At 34.5% G+C, this 23,217-nt stretch overlaps 1 protein-coding gene across 1 annotated transcript; it reads left to right on the forward strand.

Moving 5' to 3' along the window:
• The first annotated feature begins 3,647 nt into the window (after positions 1-3,647).
• Positions 3,648-22,756, forward strand: LOC106884411 (uncharacterized). The gene is made up of 8 exons (XM_014935772.3): positions 3,648-4,828; positions 8,173-8,293; positions 10,692-10,808; positions 13,066-13,163; positions 15,336-15,416; positions 19,791-20,009; positions 21,741-21,938; positions 22,629-22,756. The coding sequence occupies exons 1-8, from the start codon at positions 4,763-4,765 to the stop codon at positions 22,725-22,727; spliced, it is 999 nt and encodes a 332-aa protein (XP_014791258.2). The 5' UTR covers positions 3,648-4,762; the 3' UTR covers positions 22,728-22,756.
• The last annotated feature ends 461 nt before the right edge of the window (positions 22,757-23,217 follow it).

The raw sequence follows: 23,217 nt of genomic DNA on the forward strand, positions 1-23,217 counted from the left end.
CTATGCATTCTGCCAAGAGCTATGGTGGGCCATCTTTGACCTATCACCTACCTTGAACAGTTGAATGAAGTGCTGCAGAAAAACCACATGCATTTGCTTGGAACTAAGGAACACACACTCATCTTAATCAGTCAAAGACCAGATTGTAGCTTTGTTATCATGTTGTATCTCCTTGCAAATCCATGTTAACTCGTCCTCATATATCTTCTCCACACTTACTCTCTGCACATACTTTACTATAGAGGTGAGAACAAACCATTTTGATTCTTGGATATTGTTTCTGGCCACAACATCTTTCTTTTAGAACTGGGGTGATTCTAAGGACCTACTGTTGTCATTCCTTTCCAAAAACTCCCATCTTTTTCTCTTCTCCAACTTTGATTCTGTTGTATAGAAAAATGTATGAATGTGGAGCTGAGCAGAATAGCGGATCAGCAGAATTATCAAAGTATCATCAGACAAAATGTTTTATATAATTTAGTTACACTTCTTTATGTTCTGAGTTCAATGGAATCAATAAAATGAAATATTAGTCTACTATTGGGGTCAATATAGTTGACTGACCTTTACCTCTGCCATGTTTCTAGACTTATGCCTAAGCTAGAAATTATTATTAATATTACTGGGAAGGAAATTTCCACACTGCAGTGACATTTCTTTATGATTAGTTGAGGTGTGGAGAATTCATTTCCTTGCTATATGAGAAATGAAAAATAATATCATGATAATGTTCCACATAATTAATTTCATTTAGCTTTCTAATGTATGCTGCATTAGATATGTTAATATCAATAGTCTTTATCACTATGCATCTGGGTTTTTTTAATCTTGCATATCATTAGAAGAGACTAAATGGATTGCTCTCAGGAAAGGTATCATGCCATAAAACACTGCCTCAAAAAATCTTTCTAACCCATACCAGCATAGAAAAGCAGATGTAAAAATAATAATAATGATAATCCTTTCTACTATAGACACAAGACTTGAAATTGTGAGGGAGCTGGCTAGTCAATTAAGTTGACCCCAGTGTTTCACTGGTACTTAATTTATCGACCCCAAAAGGATGAAAGGCAAAGTTGACCTTGACAGAATGATAATAATAATAATAATAATAATAATAATGATGATGATGATAACAACAACAATAACAAAACAACAATAATGATGACAAAAGTGAATTAGTACAATGACCCACACAGTAATAAAATGATCATGGTTTCTTTTAAATAAATCAGTTTGTCTGTGAACTGTCCATAATAGGTAAAAACTACAGGTTTCACTTTGTGTGCATCATCATCATAATTCTCATCATCATCGTATTTGTTTTAAAATTGATTTCTTTATAACCAGTATAGTACTGGTGTAGTGACTAGAACAAAAATGCTTTTAAATTAGTGGGTACCTAACCTGCTAATCTATACATGAGCACACCTGTCTACACAAATATCCTTTGAAAAGAAACATCACAGATGAAAAACATTTCTTCAAATTTCCAAATACAAAATCTTTGAATAAATGGAAGTGCCATTCAATAAAACTGTCAATTTATGTGTTACTTGTGAACTCACCTACAAATTCATCAACCAGTCTTAACAAATAGTCTAGTTTTCAAGCCCTGACAAGTTCCAAATAGCAATTCTTCAACAGCACAAAGTAACGACATCAACATCTTATTTTGATATACAAAAGCTTATATATAACAAAAGGTTTTAGTGGGTCTGGCCATTAACTCATTGTTGGTAGTACACAGTGAAGGCTAAGTGATTATGGTATTCAACTCATGATCATAAGGTGATGAGTTCGGTACCTGGTGGCACATGGTGTCTTTGAGCAAGACACCTTATTTCATGTTGCTCCTGTTCACTCAGCCAGCAAAAATGAGTTGTATCTGTACTTCAAAGGGCCAGCCTTGTTACATTCAGTGTATCACACTGAATTTTCCTGAGAATGTATAGGTACGTGTGTCTGTGGAGTGCTCAGCCATCTTCATGTTTCATTGATTAGATCAGCTGGAACTCATGTTGTTGTAACTGATGGAATGTCAGTGCCAGTGGTAATAGACAATATTAATAGGCTGCATGTGAAGGTGAGAACCACTACACTAATGTAAGTTTATATTTGTTTCTGTACTTTTTTATTACTTGGAACATTTGCAGTTACATATGTTCCTTCATTGGACACTAAACTCTGCTTGTGAAGACCTCTTGAAGCAAGTGAAATCAAAATCAAATTCGATGACAGCACTGCATGACTGGCTTCCATGCTAGTGGAGCGCTAAGAGCACCATCTGGGCATGATTGTTGCCAGGGCTGCTGACTGGCTCCTGTGCCAGTGGCATGTAAAAAGCACCATCCGAGCATGATTGTTACCAGCATCGTTTTACTGGCACTTGTGCTGGTAGCACGTGAAAAACAACATTCGAGCAAGGTCGTTACCAGTACTGCTGGACTGGTTCTTGTGCAGGTGGCACGTAAAAACACCATCTGAGCGTGGCCGTTGCCCGTACCGCCTGACTGGCCCTCGTGCCAGTGGCACGTAAAAGCACTCACAACACTCTTGGAGTGGTTGGTGTTAGGAAGGGCATCCAACCATAGAAACCAAGCCAAATTAGACTGGAGCCTGGTACAGCCCTCTGGCTTACCAATCCCAGTCGAACATTTAACCCATGCCAGCCTGGAAAATGGATGCTAAATGATGATGGTAATGATGATGATGATGATGATGAGGATGATGATATGAACTACAACTGTTTGAATAAAATAGCATATATGACATAGTTATTGTGATAGTTAAGTCTTTATTGCATAAAATATTTTAGCTAGTTATATGAAAATCATTCATGGTTATTATTAGTTAAAATAAATAGAGTGAGAAGACCTTATCATTAAACTGAATTCTATGTAGCACTTGAGGTTGTTAAGTTTGGGAATTAAATATATCACTTCTTTTATAAAATTAACCAAGCATATTTACTAATTTCTCTGTAGACTGAAAAGAAATGGACAGCTTTAATTGATTTCGACCCTTGTTGGGATCCACAGTTCTATATTGCACAATACACTGCTTTATATTACCTTATATTATATTATATATTATATTATATATTATATCATTTTATACTATTTTGTTTTATATTACATTTGTTTATTTTAATTTTAATTTTATTTTGGTTTTTATTTCCAATTGCCCCAGTCTACTCAGCTATAAATGAGATCCACCAATAGTCGAGAAGTAAACCCTACAACAGGCTGGCATCCCAATCAGAGGTTAAGGTTGTCATCTCAGTCACTTATGCATCAGGGAAACCTGGTCAAGCTCTGGTCTTATGAGTGCCACGTCTCATGACAGACATATCCAAGATTAGAGCACGTAAAATAAATTGGCTTGTTGCCAGTTCTAGGAATTGAACCCTTGATATGTATTATGATTATGTGCTGAACACCCAAACCACAAGGTCATGCACTTTCATATGTGTATATTATATGAGCAATATATCACTGCCATGATGCAAATGCATTACATCCCAATATTAATATTTTAAGAAAGCTTTTTTTTTTTTCAGTAAACAAAAACAGCAGAGCACTAGACAGCATTTAGTTTCATCATCCAAAGATTTATGAACACATTTTGTGTCAGCTTTGTCTTTCTTCAAAAGTTAAATAAGAATAAAAATAAATAAAATAATTTAGGCCTACAGGTAGACATAGATCACACTTTGAAGTAGAAACATACAAAAAAACTCCTGATTAAAATAGAAAGATCCAAACAAAAGTAGCTTCTAAATTAAAAAAAAAGAAGCAAAAAACAGTAAAAACTTACTAGAAATAGGTATTGTAAAACATTGGTGGGTGGGGTTATATTAGAAACATAGAATATTAAGATTAACTTGTCCATGTTAAAACATGTTGCCATTCCATTTCACACTGTTCACTGTAGATCTGACCACTTTATTTGCAGTTTATGTTTCCACTGTTACTCCTGCTGTTTTTATATATGCTGTCAGCTATTAAATTACAAATTTCTGCAACTTTGTAATTATTAATTGCAACATTCAATACTCTTGCTAATTGTAACTTTCATTACTAAACTTAGTACTATTCCAACTTTTAAAATAGTTATTTACCAAATGCCTTTTAAAAGAAAAGAAAATGAATATTGCAATTACATCTCCGTTGTGATTTGCTGATAAGGAAACACTAATTAGAAGAGAAAATTTCTAATAATACTTTCATTGCTTGACAACAATTGCAATTCTGTCATTAACAAACACTGTTACAAACTAGAATTACATAAGAATGACCAAGCCAAGGGAAGAATCTTTGCATGATCAGTTGACCTGCTAAAAGTGGCAACCAAGTCTCCTTCAAAAACACTGGCTGTCTTAAACAATGGAAACATACATTGGATAAGGAAGTCCAAGATATATCATTTCTGGGAAAAGGATCAATGAAATTTTCATTTGGAATGCTTTTAACAATTTTTGCCCAGTTTCTAAAATAGAAACTATTTATTTCATTTTTAAATGACTGCAAAATTAATTGATTAAAAAAAAAAAAAATATCAATCATTTGATAATTTCACTATTTCCATTAAGTGGGACAAAATTATATTGGAAAATGTATACTTTTGTGATTTCTTTTAAGGCTTCAGTTAACTTTTCTAGACATGTCCAGTTCTTTTGAGAAAAGAACAACTGATAGAAAGCTGTGCAGTGTTGTATGACACAAGAATCTCTTAAAGAATTTTTGCCATTAATTGAACAATGATTATTGGACCCAAAGACTATTGTAAATTTAAAGTAAAGACTTTTTATGGACACACTGATGAGGTAAGCATTTTGTTTTCACTACTCTAATATTTTTGCTGTTAATTTTAAGCCTATCTTTTATCTTTTACATGTTTGTTATTGGATTGTGGCCATGCTGGGGCACTGCTTTCTAGGGTTTTACTTGAAAAAATCGACCCCTGTACTTGTATTTTTAAAAGTTTGGTATTTATTCTATCAGTCTCTTTTATTGACTCGAAATGCTAAGTTATGGGGGCATAAACAAACCAACACCAGTTGTCAAGTGGTAATGGACAGACACAAACATACACACACACACACACTCAACAGGCTTCTTTCAGTTTCTATCTACCAAATCCACTGACAAGACTTTGGTTGATTCAGAGCTAGAAGATACTTGCCCAAGATATATTATGTATATATACATATATTTAAGTGCGTGCATGTGTGTGTGTGTGTGTGTGCACGTGTGCATGTATGTGTGTTTGTGCATGTGTGTGTGTGTGTGTGTGTATATATATATAAACTTATAAATGACGAAAGAAACAGTATAGTGAAATTTATTTAACTATAAGAAAATTCAAATATCACAACAAGTTGTTTCATATCTTAAAGCTTGTAAAGATAGTCTATTTTATAATATTTAATAACTAGAAAAGCACTCAGAGAGCACAGACCTCCGCCAAAGCAGCTCATTTCCACCCATATACACGCATGCTGAATATCGCCCAATTTCCCAAACCAATGCCGGCAAAAACATAACAGAGATACTATTTTATCCTCTTCTCATACTTATCTTGACCATCATCATCATCAACACTATCTGTGCTTTCACCACAATCATTGTCAAAACTACGATCACCACAATCAGTTTCTTTACACAGTTGAAAATCCATTACCTGATAGTCATGGGACTGAGATTGTTGCAGATTTTTGATTTTTCTAATTTCGGATTGCTTTATTAAAACCAGGTCTAAACACAATAGCTTATAGACATACTCTGAATGTAGTTCTATATAAATTTTTGATAATTTTTTTTATACTTAAGACCATCAGAAATGTTAAGATATCAGCCTCTACCCACGTTGTCATGCTTTGATTAAAAGGTTACAGCATAGATTAGATTACTTAGATAAGTTTCAGTCAAAGTTGACTCAGGCTATGTCTAATTTAATAGCACCACCTGGAAGAGATACACAGTCAGCTCTGGGGAACCATAGCCCGTTCAAGCAGAGGGTTATTGTTTTCAGAGACATATCTAGGTGTGGGTGGCTTATCTGATATTTGTTGGGGGTAATCATCTATGGATCATTTGAATGCTGTGAAGTCACTTTCCTCCTTTATGTGTGTCTGGCACGATGTTGAAGCGAGCAGGGTCAATTGAGGTGAAATAGTTCTGTCATAGTGTTGTGATATGACACAAACATTTCTGTAGTGAACGGATGGCATGGGGTCCAAGCCTTGGACGAATTTTAAAGATGGGCAATGTTGATGGAATATTTTCCACATCATACAGATAATATAGAGCTCACAGCGGCGGTGGAGGGAGCAAAGCCTGAGCTTTTTGAGTCGATCCCAGTAGTCAAGGCTTGTCATGCCATCCTCCGCAGACCTCCGACAAGCAGCTCATTTTAAGATAGATACATGAGTAAAATTACTAATAGAGAAAAGAAAATAAACTTTTGAAACAGCAACGCCACCATAGGTTACGTGGAAAGGATGAACGTGAATTCAAGGGAGATAATCAAAGAACGTAACATTGTAATACTTCATGTAAAGTAAATATAACAAATGAAAAATCCTTCAAGAATCCATAAAAATTCCTGGATCACTACCAAAATTTCAACATCTGTTTCTTGTGTCATTACCAACTTTTCTTGCAAGTTTCATCAAATACCTTTCACAACTTTTTGAGTTATTTTGCACACAGACGAACAAACCAATGCCGATGAAAACATAACCTCCTTCCTTGGCGAAGGTAATAAATAAATTATCTACATATCTGCACTAATGCAAAAAAATCCCTTAAAACAATGCAGAAATTAAGCTACAGCTTCAGGTGAAAGAAAAATCTTACTAAAGTCTCAACATAATATTTCAAGAACACAAAGTCAATATTTAAATAGGACATTAAAAGTTATGGAAGACAGTAATAATAAAATAATCCTTTCTACTGTAGGCATAGGCCTGAAATTTGGGGGAAGGGATTAAGTTAATTACATCACCCCCAATACTCAACTGGTACTTATTTAATCGAGCCCAAAAGGATGAAAGGCAAAGTCAACCTCAGCGGAATTTGAACTCAAAATGTAACAACAGGCAAAATACTGCTAAGCATTTTGCCTGGCATGCTAACGATTCTGCCAGCTTGCTGCCTTAAATTAATTTAAAATAATAAGATGATTGTCTAACAAATGGAATGGAATTTTATAACTTTATACACTCCTTATCGTTTTCTCTTGTATTGTACTATATATTCTATATGTTTTGTGGAATGATTGCTTAAGGAGCTTATTTTATGAGTGTTGCTGGATTACTTGGTGTGTGTGTGTGTGTGTGTGTGTGTGTGTGTGTGTATGAGTGTTGCTGGATTACTTGGTGTGTGTGTGTGTGTGTGATGTGTGTGTGTCATTATTCAGTTTATTTCAAGATTTCTTGCCAATAGAGAAAGAACTGGTTTCTAACCTAGATTCAAGGTTCCTTCATTGGAATTTCAACATCAACAACAGGGTATTTTGTTTGTATATATGTATGTATGTACAGATTTGTATGTTTTATGTATGTATTCTCATGCATATAGTTACATATCTAGACATGTTGATATATGTTTAAATTATAAACTTCTGGAAAGTTTTACAAATTTTTACCGTTCCAATGATGGATTGGATCTGTAGTCCTTGAATTAGCTTTCTTCTTTCTGGTTTTGAGAAGCCTAATTTCTCAAGATTTGTATTTAGGCAGTGTGTTACATATCCCAGGGCACCAATAATTACAGGTATAAACCTGAACTTGTAATCAGGATAGAGTAACTGCAGATTTCTCCATAGTTCAGCATAGGTGTTCTCTTTTCCACTCTTCATCAGTTTTATGTTAACATCTGCTGGGCAGCTAATTCCCACATCTGTGCACAGTTTCTCTATCCCAAATCATTATATCAGGTCTGTTGTGCTTACATTTTATTGAGCTCTTCACTAGTACATTCCACCAGTATTCCTTTTTATTATGAGTGGCTATGGCTTCTACCATACAGTGGGCTCTTATTTCTTTGTACTCAGGATTATCCTTCTGACAGATTTCATTATAGAGTGTCCTAGCTACGTGTGTATGTATATATGTATGTATTTATGTATGTATATTATAACATCATGATATTTTCTGCAATTCAGGTGAATTGCGTTGCTTTCTCCCCAGACTTTAAACTCATAGTAACTGGATCTGATGATAAAATTGTCAGAATATTCAACACAACAACCTGTGAATTACTCTACGAGGTAGAAGGACACCAAGGTAATAATTCTATATGTTGATTTTGTGTTCATAAAGGTACATTAGTGATGAAAAAGGAGTTGATTTAGCTGTTGTTGCCAGATGCATATTCTTTCTAATTAACGCACAAGTTTTATCTTTATATACACTATATGTAACATATGGTATAATTATAAACCGGGCAAATTTTAGCTATTTCTACCATGAACAACCTTAATCTATTTTTGAACCTTATTGGGTTCTCATCAGAAGCATCTACATCATTCTGAAACAAGCAACCAAACTGTTTATATACTCAACAAATACAGCATTTACTCTATGAAGGAGTCCCTAATTTGCATACCGAAAGTGTTTAACACTCTATAAATACTAGCGGCCTGGTTTAACACTCTATAAATACCAGCTGTTGAGTGGATAAGCTACTAACAAGCAAAAAATTTCAACTCCAAATAAACAAGTAATGGTTAGCATCACCATACTACTACTACTACTACTACTACTACTACTACCACCACCACTACCACTACTACTACACCTGATTTCAAATTTTGGCACAAGGCCAGCAATTTTGAAGGGAGAGAAGAATTGATTACATTGATCCCAGTGCTTAACTAGTGCTTGTTTTGGACCCTGAAAGAAATGAAACACAAAGTTGATCTTGATGGAATTTGAACTCAGAGTCAGAAGAAATGCGATTAAGTATAATGTCAATGCTCCCACGATTCTGCTAGCTCACTGCCTAAACAATAGTAATAAAATCTGTAAAGTAGATAAATCCTTGTGTCATGAGGAAGAATGAATACTGCCATTTCAAAAAGAGACTCAAGAGCAACTGAGGTAAAAAATTGGACCTGGTGTTTGACTACTCTTTTACTCTTTTACTTGTTTCAGTCATTTGACTGCGGCCATGCTGGAGCACCGCCTTTAGTCGAGCAAATCGACCTCAGGACTTATTCTTTGTAAGCCTAGTACTTATTCTATCGGTCTCTTTTTGCCGAACCGCATTGGTTGTCAAGCGATGTTGGGGGGACAAACACAGACACACAAACACACACATATATATATACATATATACGACGGGCTTCTTTCAGTTTCCATCTACCAAATCCACTCACAAGGCTTTGGTCGGCTCAAGGCTATAGTAGAAGACACTTGCCCAAGGTTCCATGCAGTGGGACTGAACCCAGAACCATGTGGTTGGTAAGCAAGTTACTTACCACACAGCTACTCCTGCGCCTACTAGTTCAGGAATGTTGAATTCAGTTTCATTGCAGGTTTACTGTTGTGTATTTGAACAGCACACTAAAGTATCATGTATAGTATGTCCTGAGTAAGATATTAAGATTGAATTACATCCAACTCCCGCTTGGGAGTTTAGATGTCGTGGGGAGTATGGAGTTACCCCATAGTAACCACAACTCCAAGGTGCTCTGGTTCAGAGTGGCAGTACCTGCCAAGAGCCCTGGTTATGGGCCAATAGTGGAAGATGTTCCTGTGGTTAAAATATAGAGGACTTGGAGAAGAGTTAGCCCCTTCACATGTGTCACACACGTCCACTGGTTGGTGAATATGCTCTGGTGTCACACAAATCAGTCCCACTGCCTAAGAGTTAAATAAGACCCTAAGCTTCAAGAGTAAGCTTAGGAGAACAGCAAATAAACCAGCAGAAGGTAATAGGAAATCACCATTGTGTCTTTCCCCCAACTAAAATCATGAATCTTCAGATTTTAGCATGAGAGGTCCTTGATTGCTGACATTTGTAGCCATGATGGTATGTGAAGAGAGACATCATAATCTAATAAAAACTAGAGTTAAATATGAGTCCTTTGTAAAGTTTAGATACACAAGAATTTATGGGGTAAAAGCTGCTTCAGTCCACCAGAAGTATTCTACTTTATGATGCCTAAATTGCGAGGAGTAAAAGCTCCTTAGGAGCTTAAACAACACAAATCATATTGCCAAATTCATTCACTAATTTCTCGTTTTTTTCAAACAGTGCTTATCTATAGTAATATATTTCAATTCTGTCACTCCTAACTTACTCTAGTTTATGGAGTGAAATAATTCTAGAGGATTGAAGCAGGAATTTATGCAGGTTTTATTTTTTACCTCATAAATTTTGTGTATGTCATGTGTCATTAAATGTCTTCTTACAAAACAGGTGTGGTGTGCTGGAGTTACGACAACTTTAACAATGTTAAATGGTTGGGCGACGTTCCCTTACTTAAATCAGAATTTTGTAAATCAGTACCCCAGATGTTGCCTTTCAAACCAAATATTGATAGAATGATAAGAAAGAAATGAATGAATAAACAAACAATATCATACATTTATAGCTGGAAGTTTGTTTAATTTAAAGGCGAATATTACTTCCGTAAAGTAAGCAAATATTGTAACTGTTGTAATTATATTTCTTTAGGTGCAATTCGATGTGTGGCGGTGTCACCAGACAATAAATTTATAGCCAGTGGATCGTATGATAAAGCCATTCAATTATGGAGAATAAGTGATGCAAATTTTTATAACAAACTTTTAGGTAAGAAAGTATTTTGGAAATTTTGAACAAATACATGTGTAAATCAATGGGTAATTTGCTTACTATCATCACAATTAGAAACTGAAAGGATTGATAAATTGTATACTAGAATCAGTAGCCATTCATGTAATTTTCCATGTCTGCATTCCCATAATTTTGATTCATCAGGATCTTCCAAATGGAAATGCCGGTACCATACGTTTGCTGACAATGACTGTCACTGCATCCAACAGTCTGCCTTCACCCAAAACTTACAACTCATATGGGAAAGGATGTTGCCAGGAATTAAGGTAACTGAAATACTTGACTCAAGCAGTTGCCTTTCTTATATCAGTGTCTAAACCATCAGTACTTCATTCTTGTTGACACTGGAATGGGGGCGAGCATCTTACCATTTGCTCTGGTATCCAGTATCAAGAAACTGATTTCTGATATTACACTAGGCAGCTAACTATTCTCAGTATAGCACTACTTCTGTCAAGATAACTAACAGAGGATATCAGCTTGAATCCAACATTTTAACTAAGTCGACTCATCTGCTGAGTTGTAAATGAATCCACACTAGTGCTAACCATTCTCCAGCAAATAGCATGATCAAACGTCTTCCTCAACAGCTGAAGTCAGCTCTGAAGGTATATTCTGATAACAGGTAATGGCTTTAGAATCTCTTTTTTGTTCTATTGAGTATATGCTCAATTAAAGAGAGGATTTGATGTACATGAATCAAGCTACTTTACAATAATACTTTCATATTATCTAGTTGTGTGTGCTTCATTTCAGTATTTTCCAACTCCAGCAAAATTATTCACATCATCTGCAAGCCTACATTTCTAGTCTACCATCTACTATCATGGACAATCGCCACCCATGAACTGGCTGGCATCCACTAGTAATTTACATGTTTTTGTCTGAAAAGATTCAATTCTCTGCATTAAGAGGTAACAGCTCAATGAATATAGGATTACTATATAAAATCGATCAGCATGTTACAGGAGAGAATTGCAAGATGGATCCTTCAAGCCAAACCAACTGGCAGAGACCAAGGAGGAAATGAATGGATAATATCCATTGTCTCAATCATACTTGGGAATCCAGCCAGAAAGTATAACGATGGTTGCTTCTGATAGGACACTATGGAGAAGGTACCCTCACAACTGTCCAATTAGTAATAAATGGAGAAGATGGATTGAAGTGTTGTCTGAATTGAGTCCATCTTCTTTGAAGTATTTCATCAGACTCCTAAGTAATTCATTCTTGATGTACATAAAAAAAAAAAAATGAAATCTGTCAGTCATAGATCAACTGAAGTAGGCTCATTTTGAGTAAAATATGACACCTAAATCAGTATCTCACCAGGTCAGTTTAACACCATCAATACATCCTTCTATTACAGTTTCTATTTCTACACCTGTTTTCTAAAACAACTCTTAGATTTCATATGCACTGATTAGTTGTAAATGTTGGTGAGTGAAGTAATTCTTCTAGGTTTTAAGTGTATGTTTAGAATTTTAGGCTTTTGAACTTTTGAATGTCCTTAATAGAGTTTTTGAAGGAAGGAGTTAAAATCATAGTTCTGGTTGAAGGTGTATATTCTAGGTTTCTCATGTTCCTATTGTCTTTGTGTGGTTTTTAATGATTTAGTGATTATTTTCATGAAATGCTTGATAATGACTTTAATTGCTATGGAAGAATATATTGTTTGATTTTTGTTGTTATTCATGCATTCTCCAAATTGGAATACACAACTAAACATGACTTCTCTATTTTTTGTAACTCTTAACTTTTTTTTTTCGATTACATGTCTTAAACAAAGAAGATGGCAACACTGCCAAAGAAAAATTTAGTTTAGGGTTTACATGAAGAAGAGAAATGATTGAAAAAAAATTGAATTTTCAAATTGTTTTTTCTACACAGCTATAATTTCCATTGTTTAAAACACAAAAAAGCTGAAAATGATTGATTTTCTAAATAGATTAAAAGCAAAAGGATCATCATCATTGTCATCGCTGCCACCACCACCATCAGCTGTTGGTTTGTTTACATTCCTGTAATCTAGCAGTTTGGCTAAAGAAGCCAATAGAATAAGAACTGGGGTTGATTTGTTTGACTCAACCCTTCAGAGTAGTGCTCCAGCATGACCAGAGTCCAGTGAATGAAACAAATAAACGAAAGATATAATACTTTATACATTTCATACAATTTATATTTTTAAATTTCAAAATATGACAAGTAAAATATTTTAAAATTTCAACTGCAGGCCATACCAAAAGTGTTGAAGTGGTGATATATTCTCCAGATTCAAATCTGCTATGTTCTGGTTCATGGGACAGATTAGCAATTGTTTGGAATTTAGAGGTAAGCCTAAAAATTCACGTTACATACAAAGGTTTGTTTTGTTGTGTGGGTATATGCATGTGGTGTGTGTGGGTGTGTGTATGTGTGTGCATATGTGCATGTGAGGGGGTGTTCCACCTTTGGTCATGAATGACCATGGGATTGCACCTAGCTTTTCTTATCATCAAGTCACATGACCCAGTTGTTAACCAAATTAGTTGCAGGTATTGGTTGGTTTTAGCTGTCCAATCGTATGTTTGCAATAGAGTTTGTTCCCAACGAGGGAAAAAGCATTTTTACCTGTAGAGCCTACCCATGGTTATAAAAATACAAGTTTCTCCCATTCTTAGTCTTTGAACCAGAGTGTGTGTGTGTGTATATGGTCATGTGTTTCCTTCTGATGGAAACACATGACCATATACACACACACACACATGCATACTCACAAAGACACATATGGAGACATACATGCATACATAACAGACACACGTATATAATCACATAAACCCATACACACTCAAACATGCACACATAAGGAGACAGAGGTACACACACACACATGAATATGCAGAATACATACATATGTGCATACACAAGCACACATGCACAAAAACAGATAAAAGAGAATGCAGCTCCAATAATGGACAGAGTCAACATCCATTGACAAGGTTGAAAAAGCAATGAAATTTTTGGAAGAAAATGTATAATAAACGAATGGAAATCGAACCGGTGTGTGTATTAGATAATATGGCATTAAGACAATGATTCTCCCCATACACAACAAAATTTGTTTCAACATACGAATTTACGTAAAGAATCTTGCAAACCAGATTAAAAAAAAAAAAAAAGAAGACGAAGTAGAAAAGAGGTAATTTCAAGAATAAATCGTCCTGGAAATTAAATTCATGGGAGGTAACTCTTGATAATTGCAACATATAGCGCTAATGCTGGCTAAAATAAATTAAAATGAAAGAATTTTTAAGTGCTATTTTCTTTTTTACATGTGCTAGTGAAAACAAAAACGAACAAATATAAATAGTCGATACAATTTGTAAAATAGCATAATTCGTGTGTTGTAAGGCAGTAGCATAGCTAGAGGAAGGAGTGAAACAGTTCTCTGCCCTGGGCGACTCTTTTATGAAGATAGCACTTTTGGATCTCCTGTAAAAGCTTGAATAAGCTTGCTTGTGGTCCTGGCAGACTCAAAGGCTGCAAAGTAGGCACACTCTAGTTAAGTCACTGCTGTAAGATAAAGGGAGTTAATCAAATGTGAGCACCATTAATTGAGAAGTTAACTTCATTAACTGTTAATCCATTAATCAAAAAGTTAACTTTGATAACCGTTAATCAGTTAATTATTTCCTAATGTAATGGAAGTTATCGATAAACTGTTAACGTTAATTTTTATTAAAGAAAAAAAATTTTTTTAAATCAGTTTTTGCTCTAAAACCACATAAAAACACCTTTAAAAAGTGCCAAAACTATAAAAATCCATTAACTTCAATTGAATTGAAGTCAATGGTAGTTAACTCAACTTGACTTCAGTTAAGTTAAATGTAACGGAAGTTAATTAGTCCTGATGACGATTTCCGAAGTTAACTTAAAAGTTAAATCGTTAACGAAAATGTTAACTTTGTTAATTAACGATTAACGGTGTGGTGCCCAGGTTTAGAGTTAACCATATAAACTATTGCTTTTTTGTGTAGTAAATTGTTAGTTTTTGGGAATGGAGCAAAGTAGTTAAAAAACGAAACTCAGTAAACCATGTCAAATTGGCACTAATCCAACACTGAGGAACAACAGATGGCATTTCCTTCTTAATAATGGCACAACTCTTAGTAACCTTTTTAGTGTTTCTGATCTGATTCTTTGATACTCTTAATATTAAAGCAAGTTATAAATATTCAACAACCTAGTCCTCAAATCATAGATGAAATTTGGAAGACAAAAGGATGAACACAACTCTATTTTTTTCTCTACATTACTATCTTTTAATGTATAGAAACATAACTATTATAAAATTAAAGAAGTGATTTTAAATTCTCAATCGCAGAATAATGCTAATAATGTAGCCTGAACAGGATAAACTACCCCTATTTTGCAGAAAAAAGTGTAGGTGGCTAGCTGTGGACACGAACTCACATCCCCGTGTTATAAATCAGCTCACTTATTTTAACCTTTTGTCTTTTTCAGTTATGCCAAGCAATAATTCTGTTAACTGGACACAATGGACTGGTACAATCAGCTGCATTTTCAGCCACAACAAAATGGATAGTAAGTTGCATCTCTCTGCATATATATTTTATTTTTGATGCTTAGCCCCTGGTCAGTTCTGACTGATTAGTTCTATGATCAAAAGTATACCAACAGAACTACCTCATCCTCTCAAACTTGCATTTTTAGGTCTATATTATCCCTTCATATTCAAGAAAGCAGAGTTATTTGAGAGAGATTTAATTGATATTTCAAGTAAGTGTCCACATTCATTTGTCTCTCTCTCTGTCTCTTGCACATACTATTAATAATGATTGTACTTTGACTTATTAGTATGCTTGTTTACATGGAGAAGCAATGGCCCATAGGATCGCGGTTTCGATTCCAAGACCGGGCGTTGTGAGTGTTTATTGAGTGAAAACACCTAAAGCTCCACGAGGCTCCGGCACGGGGATGGTGGCGAACCCTGCTGTACTCTTTCACCACAACTTTCTCTCACTCTTACTTCCTGTTTCTGTTGTGCCTGTAATTCAAAGGGTCAGCCTTGTCACACTGTGTCACGCTGAATATTCCCGAGAACTGCGTTAAGAGTACACGTGTCTGTGGAGTGCTCAGCCACTTGCACGTTAATTTCACGAGCGGGCTGTTCCGTTGATCGGATCAACTGGAACCCTTGACGTAAGCGACGCAGTGCCAACACACACATGCTTGTTAACACAATTCAGATAAAAATACTTCAATGCTACTTTGGCATGTGATCCACACTTTAAAGGGAGACTACTTTAGCTTACTTTTCAATTTCTAAAACCCTTAAGAGTTTGGTTAAAGATTTTTACAATGGTGACCATGTCGTCATTGTGGTGGAGAAATGATGAAGAGATGAGAAAAAAACGATGAAATTTTGCCAACTTCTTGCTGCAAAGCTCATGGCTGTCAAACTTGTGTCATCTATGTGCTTATTTTAATTGTAATATTGTTTATTCTTGGCTTATTATTATTATTTACTAAGACATAAATGAAACATGGTTTTATTATTATTAAAATAGTAAGAATTTTGAAAAATACATTTACAATGCTAAGTATGTACAAAAGAATTTTTAAAAATTTGAAAAGCAATTTGATAATAAAGATGAAACATAAATTTGAATAATTTTATTCATGAATTGAGCATGCATCTGCTAGAAATGCAAGAGCATCTTAAAGGTTTTTAGAAATTTAAAACTAAACTAAAAAGTAGCCTAAAGTAATCACCCTTTAAATTGTAGATCACACACCAAAGTAGCCCCAGTACTTCTTTGTTTTAAAATACACACAGTTTATTATTGTTACATCAGTCACAACTAATCATTAACTGACTGATAATCTACTGATTGGAAAATTAGTAAATTTTATCCCCCCTTTTTGTCACTGTACTGTCCAGACAAAGTGATTTATCTATCACTGTTAATAGTTTCCATGAAAGGTACAGTTCACTGTGTACAGAACAGAAGTGACTACTGTTTTATTATCTCCTATTCTTGAATTCTTCCTTTGGCTTGAATAAGGATCAACTAAGCTACTCCAATGTATTTTTACTTGAATCAATACATGGGGATGAAACTTCTATGTAGTGAGAAATTATGACAATATCTATTGTGTGCATGTAAATATATATTATCATGTACTGAAATCATTCTCATATTCTGTGCATAACAGATTGTTTATGAGGTTAGAGTGCATCTTATTTGTATATTCGGCCTGTATAGAACTAAGGAGGCTTGACTAATATCATGATAGTTTGGTTCTTAATCATGTGATTTCATTAACTTTGGTTTTAATCTACAACCATTTCTGTAGAAGATTAACTTGGTATTTTTTTTAATACTTCTTTGAATCATTAGACCGCAGCCATACTGGAGCACTGCCTTGAAGAATTTTTTATTGAATGAATTGACCCCAGTACTTCTTCTATTGGTCTCTTTTGCTGAAGTTCTAAGGCCTACAATTGTAGGCCTCATTAAAAATGTTAATAAATTAATTTATATCCATTAAATCTCTCCATTTTCTTACTTAATGATATTTGATATGTATATTATACCTATTTTTATACTGAAGGTATATTTCTCAACAATATGATATATTAAACCAGTGTGACTTGGATGAAACCATCTCCATAAGAGGTTTATATGTCCTCAAAGTGACACCAACACCAGTTGTCAAGAATTGGTGGGTGACAAAGACACACATATGTCTATATATATATATATAATACAAAGAATATATATACATGTATACACACATATATGTACATACTTACATCTACATGTGTATATACATGCATATCAGGGTACAGGACGTTAGAACAATAAACTACAGACAACGGAACGAACACATAGGAAAACGGAAAGCCCCTTGGAATATCCCTTCATCAGCTGTCTCTATTCTATCCAGACGTTTCGAATATATATATATATATTGTGATCTATTTCTAGCACATTAAATGTCCACGTTATATATAAAACTATACTTTAATCCCCTGAGATCACAGATATTGTTTCTGAATCTCTTTGATTCTTTAAATGTGCTAGCTTCCTGGTAATAAATCGATATTAATTAATATATGATTTTTTACCCTATGTTTTAATCTGATTAACCATAACCAAGTTCTCAAACTGGATATATGCGACGCAGTAAATATTTTCTGCAGACATATTCCCGGAATTAGCGTGCCAAAACAAGGACTTTTGAATTTTACCATTAAGCTGTAATTAAGAGAACCACATACACGTTCACCTATGACTGTGGGAAACTTTGTATAGGGTTCTGAGAATTATGGTTACATTACGGATCAGGCTGAAGAGAAACAGACATTCGGTAAGATTGTTAATTTCGAAACTAGTTCCTGTTTTAATAATGATTTTTTCGGTAATTTTAAATGTCTTGCCCGCTTACACTTTGGTATTCCGCTGAATTTCGTTTTGAGAACAATTTAGGTCTTAGTAGACACAAGATGTGATCTATTTCTAGCACATTAAATGTCCACGTTATATATAAAACTATATATATATATATATACACAGGACCGCTTGACTGGCCTTTGTACCGGTGGCACGTAAAAGCACCCACTACACTCTCGGAGTGGTTGGTGTTAGGAAGGGCATCCAGCCGTAGAAACTCTGCCAAATAAGATTGGAGCCTGGTGTAGCCATCTGGTTCACCAGTCCTCAGTCAAATCGTCCAACCCATGCTAGCATGGAAAGCGGACGTTAAACGATGATGATGATACACACACATACACATATATCCTTTACTCATTTCAGTCGTTAGACTGTGGCCATGCTAGGGTACCACCTTGAGGAATTTATTTTTTTCTTTAAGCCTGGTATTTATTCTACTGGTCTCTTTTGCTGAAGTTGTGGGGATGAAACACACCAACACCAGTTGTCAAGCAGTGGTGGTGGGCAAACATAGACACAAATATATATATATCAAATATTATTAAGTAAGGAAGTGGAGATTTAATGGATATAAATGAATTTATTAACATTTTTAATAAGGGCTACAATTGTTTCAATTCACTCTCAATACAAATTACAAAATAAGTTTGCATTTTGAATATTTAGAGTAAAATATCTTCAGGGCCAATAACATTAAGGAAACTACATGTTGATTAATTGATATTCTTCAACAGACTAAGTAGATGAAAATACGTTTAATTTGTGTGTGTGTGTTAATAATTTTATGTATATAATATATATATTTTTATAGTTAAATAAAATTATTAATACACACAAAAAAATTAAACGTATTTTCATCTACTTAGTCTGTTGGAGAATCTCAATTGATCAACATGTAGTTTCCTTAATGTCTATTGGCCCTGAAGATATTTTACTCTAAATATTCAAAATGCAAACTTATTTTATTCTATAGGTTTGTAATTTGTAGAGTGTGAATTGAAACAATTGTAGGCCTTATTAAAAATGTTAATAAATTCATTTATACCCATTAAATCTCTCCATTTTCTTACTTAATGATATTTGATATTTATGATATACCAATTTTTATATTGAAGATATATTTCTCAACAATATGACTTGTCACATCCAAGTCACAACAAGTGTGACTTGGATGAAACCATCTCTATAAGAGGTTTATGTATCCTCGAAGTGACTATATATATATATATATACAATGGGCTTCTTTCACTTTCGGTCTCACAAGGCTTTGGTTGGCTTAAGGCTATAGTAGAAGACACTTGTCCAAGGTGCCACGCAGTGGGATTGAGTCTGGAACCATATGGTTAGGAAGCAAGCTTCTTACCACACAGCCATGCCTGCACTTACAGGCCTTTGTTTGTACACACATAATTGTTTTATCTTGTTTTCTTAAGAATTACAAAAGATGTAAATGATTAAATTCCTTATAATTTTTTGCTTTGTTAAATCTGCATTAAAGGCAACTGGATCTTGGGATTTTTGCATTCGAATTTGGAATTTGGATGAAGAATCTTCTAAAGAGAATGCATCTAATATGAACCAATTGTCAAAATCTGATTTGAAGAAAAAGAAGAATCTGAAAGCTGATGTATTCCCATTAAAACCCAAACCAAATCATCTTCTTCAGAAGCACAAAGGAAATGTTCATACTGTGGCATTCTCTGGAAATGATGTCCTGGTAAAGATATTCAATGTAAAATCACTCAAACAGTATAAAAGTAGATTGAAATAAGAACAATTTATACATTTCTGATGACAATAGTACAAATAAAATACAGAAGTAATTTCTTTTCTTTACTGTCAGAGCATGGTGGAAAAAGGAAGTATAAAACCATGACTTGGGGTTTGTCCTTATACTAGTAACATCTTTGAATGCTTCCAACAGAATGGACTCCAGTAAAAAGGCACCCAGGGGCTAGAGTTAATCCATTAGCATTCAGATTACTCTGTCAAATGTAATGCCTTTTATTCACATTGTTTAAAACTAATCAGGCATTATCTCCTAGCTTCAAGATTTTGATGATATAATTATTTTTAAAATGACATTGTAGGGTAGGTGTGAGAGGCCAGATCTGGCCGATTTGAACATAAAACAGGTGGAATATTTTAGCCAGGTGTGGCTGGTTGAAATACTAAATGGTTAAATCTGAAAATACTTTAGGTCTGTTCTCCTCAGTCCTCCCAATTAAACCACACAACACTTTGGTTAACTAAGTGGGATCAACTCTAGAAAAAACTACGTTAGTGAAGCAAACTTCTTATCTAGGAATTCTAATTTTGGCACAAGGCCAGCAATTTTAAGGGAAGGGGCGTGCTTATTACATCAACCCCAGTACTTGACTGTTACTTTATTGTATTGACTTTGAAAGAATGAAAGGCAAAGTTGACCTTGGCAGAAAATCTAAAGAGCCAGAAGAAATGCTACTAAGCTTTTTGTCTGTGGTCACAATTTTGCTGGCTCGTTGCCATAACTTGGTATGCATAATAAATGAATGACAATAACCTTGATGACAAATTGTAATTTTTTCCTTAATAAATCTATGCTTAGTATGGGTTATATATTTCCTAAGAAAGTTGATTTCTTCCTCATATTGGATAAACTGTCTCCATCATATATCCTCCGAACATACTTTTAGATTAAGTAAATTAACCAATTATGCTTGTCTGGATCAGTGGTTCTCAACTGGGATCCATATAAGATTTTGTTGTTAAAAATTATGTGCAATAAATTGGTTATACTTCTACAATACACAAAATATTTTAAGAATTTTAAAAATTACAATTCCTAATATTTAATTATAAAAATATAATTGGACTTTTTAAACCACTGAATAGCTATGGAGGTCCAGTTAATTAAAATATGAATCAGAGGCATCCATAGGCAAAAAAATTATTGAGAACCACTGGTCTAGATTATCAGGCTTGTAGTATGGACACACAGTCTTAGTTTAAATTCTCTGTGATTCTGATTCACTTTGCTTACAAAATATATACCGGTTGTTTAACATAAGGTCAGGCTCTGATGAAGCAAAGACATTCCACTTTTTTTTTCAGATATACTGTGTCTGGGACTACACTATCTAATGTATCTTTTTTTGTAAAGATATTTGAGAGATTTAACTGTTATTTTAGCAGGTCTAGAGACTTCTTTGTTGTTTAACCTTAAGGTGGCCTTGATCAAGCTATGACTATCTTTTTCGTTTTTCAGGAATAACATAAATGTACCCAGGACAATATTATTCAATTTGTCCTTTTTAAAGAGGTCTCAATTTTAGGAAAATTTGGTATGGTTAATTAGAGCTCCCTTCATTATCTCAAATATTTACCAGTGAAAAAACAAAAAGCACACTAAATATAATGCCCCCGTGACAATTCAATGTCCTTAATTCTCTCATTTCTCATTGTGAAGGCAAGTGGTTCCTGGGACAAAACAGTATGCTTGTGGGATCCTCTGAAGGGTCAGCTACTACACTGTCTTCAAGGACATGATGGCTGGGTACAAGTTGTAGCATTTTCTCATGATAATCTCTATGTGGCAAGTGCATGTGAAGATGACACCATACGAATTTGGGTTGTTGAAAATGGGAAATGCTGCAAGGTTCTTGCGGTGAGTCCATTAACCAGTTTACAGCAGTGCACCATCACACATTTTTCTTTTTTTCTATGCTATCCGTAAATAGAACAGGTCAGTAATGGATTTCAAACTCATCCGTTTCTGAAACTATTAAACATTTTCTGATCTGACTAAATCTCACTATTTTTTGGTATCTGTTGTAACTTTCCATTCATTATAATGGATGATACATCATTTTCACAAATCTTGTTGGGTAAATAGTTATTGTTTATCCATGTTGGTATGAGTTAGACAAAACTTATTGATGCAGATTTTCTACAGCTGCTCCTGTCACTAATCCTCACTATGGTTGTGTGGCTACAAAGTTCACTTTGCAGCCACATTGTTCCATGCTCAAACCCTCTGTATGACACCTTACGAGTTTTGTCTTTAACCAACCAATGCCTTGAGTGGAACAGGTAAAACCCTTTGGCCTTTTGTGTATAGATAGTTCGGGTAAATCCCAGCTGTCTCTTCTGTGAAGCATATCTGCTTATTCCTTACATGTCTATATAACATGTAAATCTTTGATATTTACATAATTCCAGGTGGTAAACATGACAATTTCCTAAATTCACCTTCCATCAAGAAGCTTCAATCTTTTCTCTGTAAAATTTATTGATGTGGAGATATGATTAAATAACACACAAGTATATTAACATATTCAATTGCTCTTTTTTGCAGGCTAAAACAGAAACAGTACAGCTGTGTGTTTTCACTCCACATGGTACTCTTTTAACATCAGGAACTAACAGTGCAACAGGTTCCTTCCACACACATTAAAGCAAAATAAAATTGTACAAAACATAAAATTACTTGTTCCTTATTGTTTCAGTCCACCACTCACACCCAACAAAAATCTCAAACTACAGGAAAATTCCCCTCTAGATCAATCGATACCCCACCACTTATTTTATATTTCTTGTGCCTATCTAGAAAATAACTGCAAGAGGTCAAAATTTATAAAATAGATTATATAACACTATTTAAATAGATGTTAATTACACCTCCACACCAAAATCTGTGACCATGCGTTAATGTTATTTATTTCTATATGAAGTAATCAAAGTTTGAAACTGAACATTAAGTATGAAGAAAATTTGTCCAGACACCATTTGCATTAATTCATTTCACAGCTGCACACCCAATTAAATGGGAGAATGGTTTGACTAGGCAAGAAAACAGTTGAGTTGAACAAATGCAATGAAGAACCTCATTTTTACAATTTTGGTACTTCTCACATCAATTTAAGGAAAGGACGAAAATACAAAAG

This window comes from Octopus bimaculoides, chromosome 1 (genome assembly GCF_046866305.1).
Source record: "Octopus bimaculoides isolate indiv1 chromosome 1, ASM4686630v1, whole genome shotgun sequence".
Taxonomy (NCBI): domain Eukaryota; kingdom Metazoa; phylum Mollusca; class Cephalopoda; order Octopoda; family Octopodidae; genus Octopus; species Octopus bimaculoides.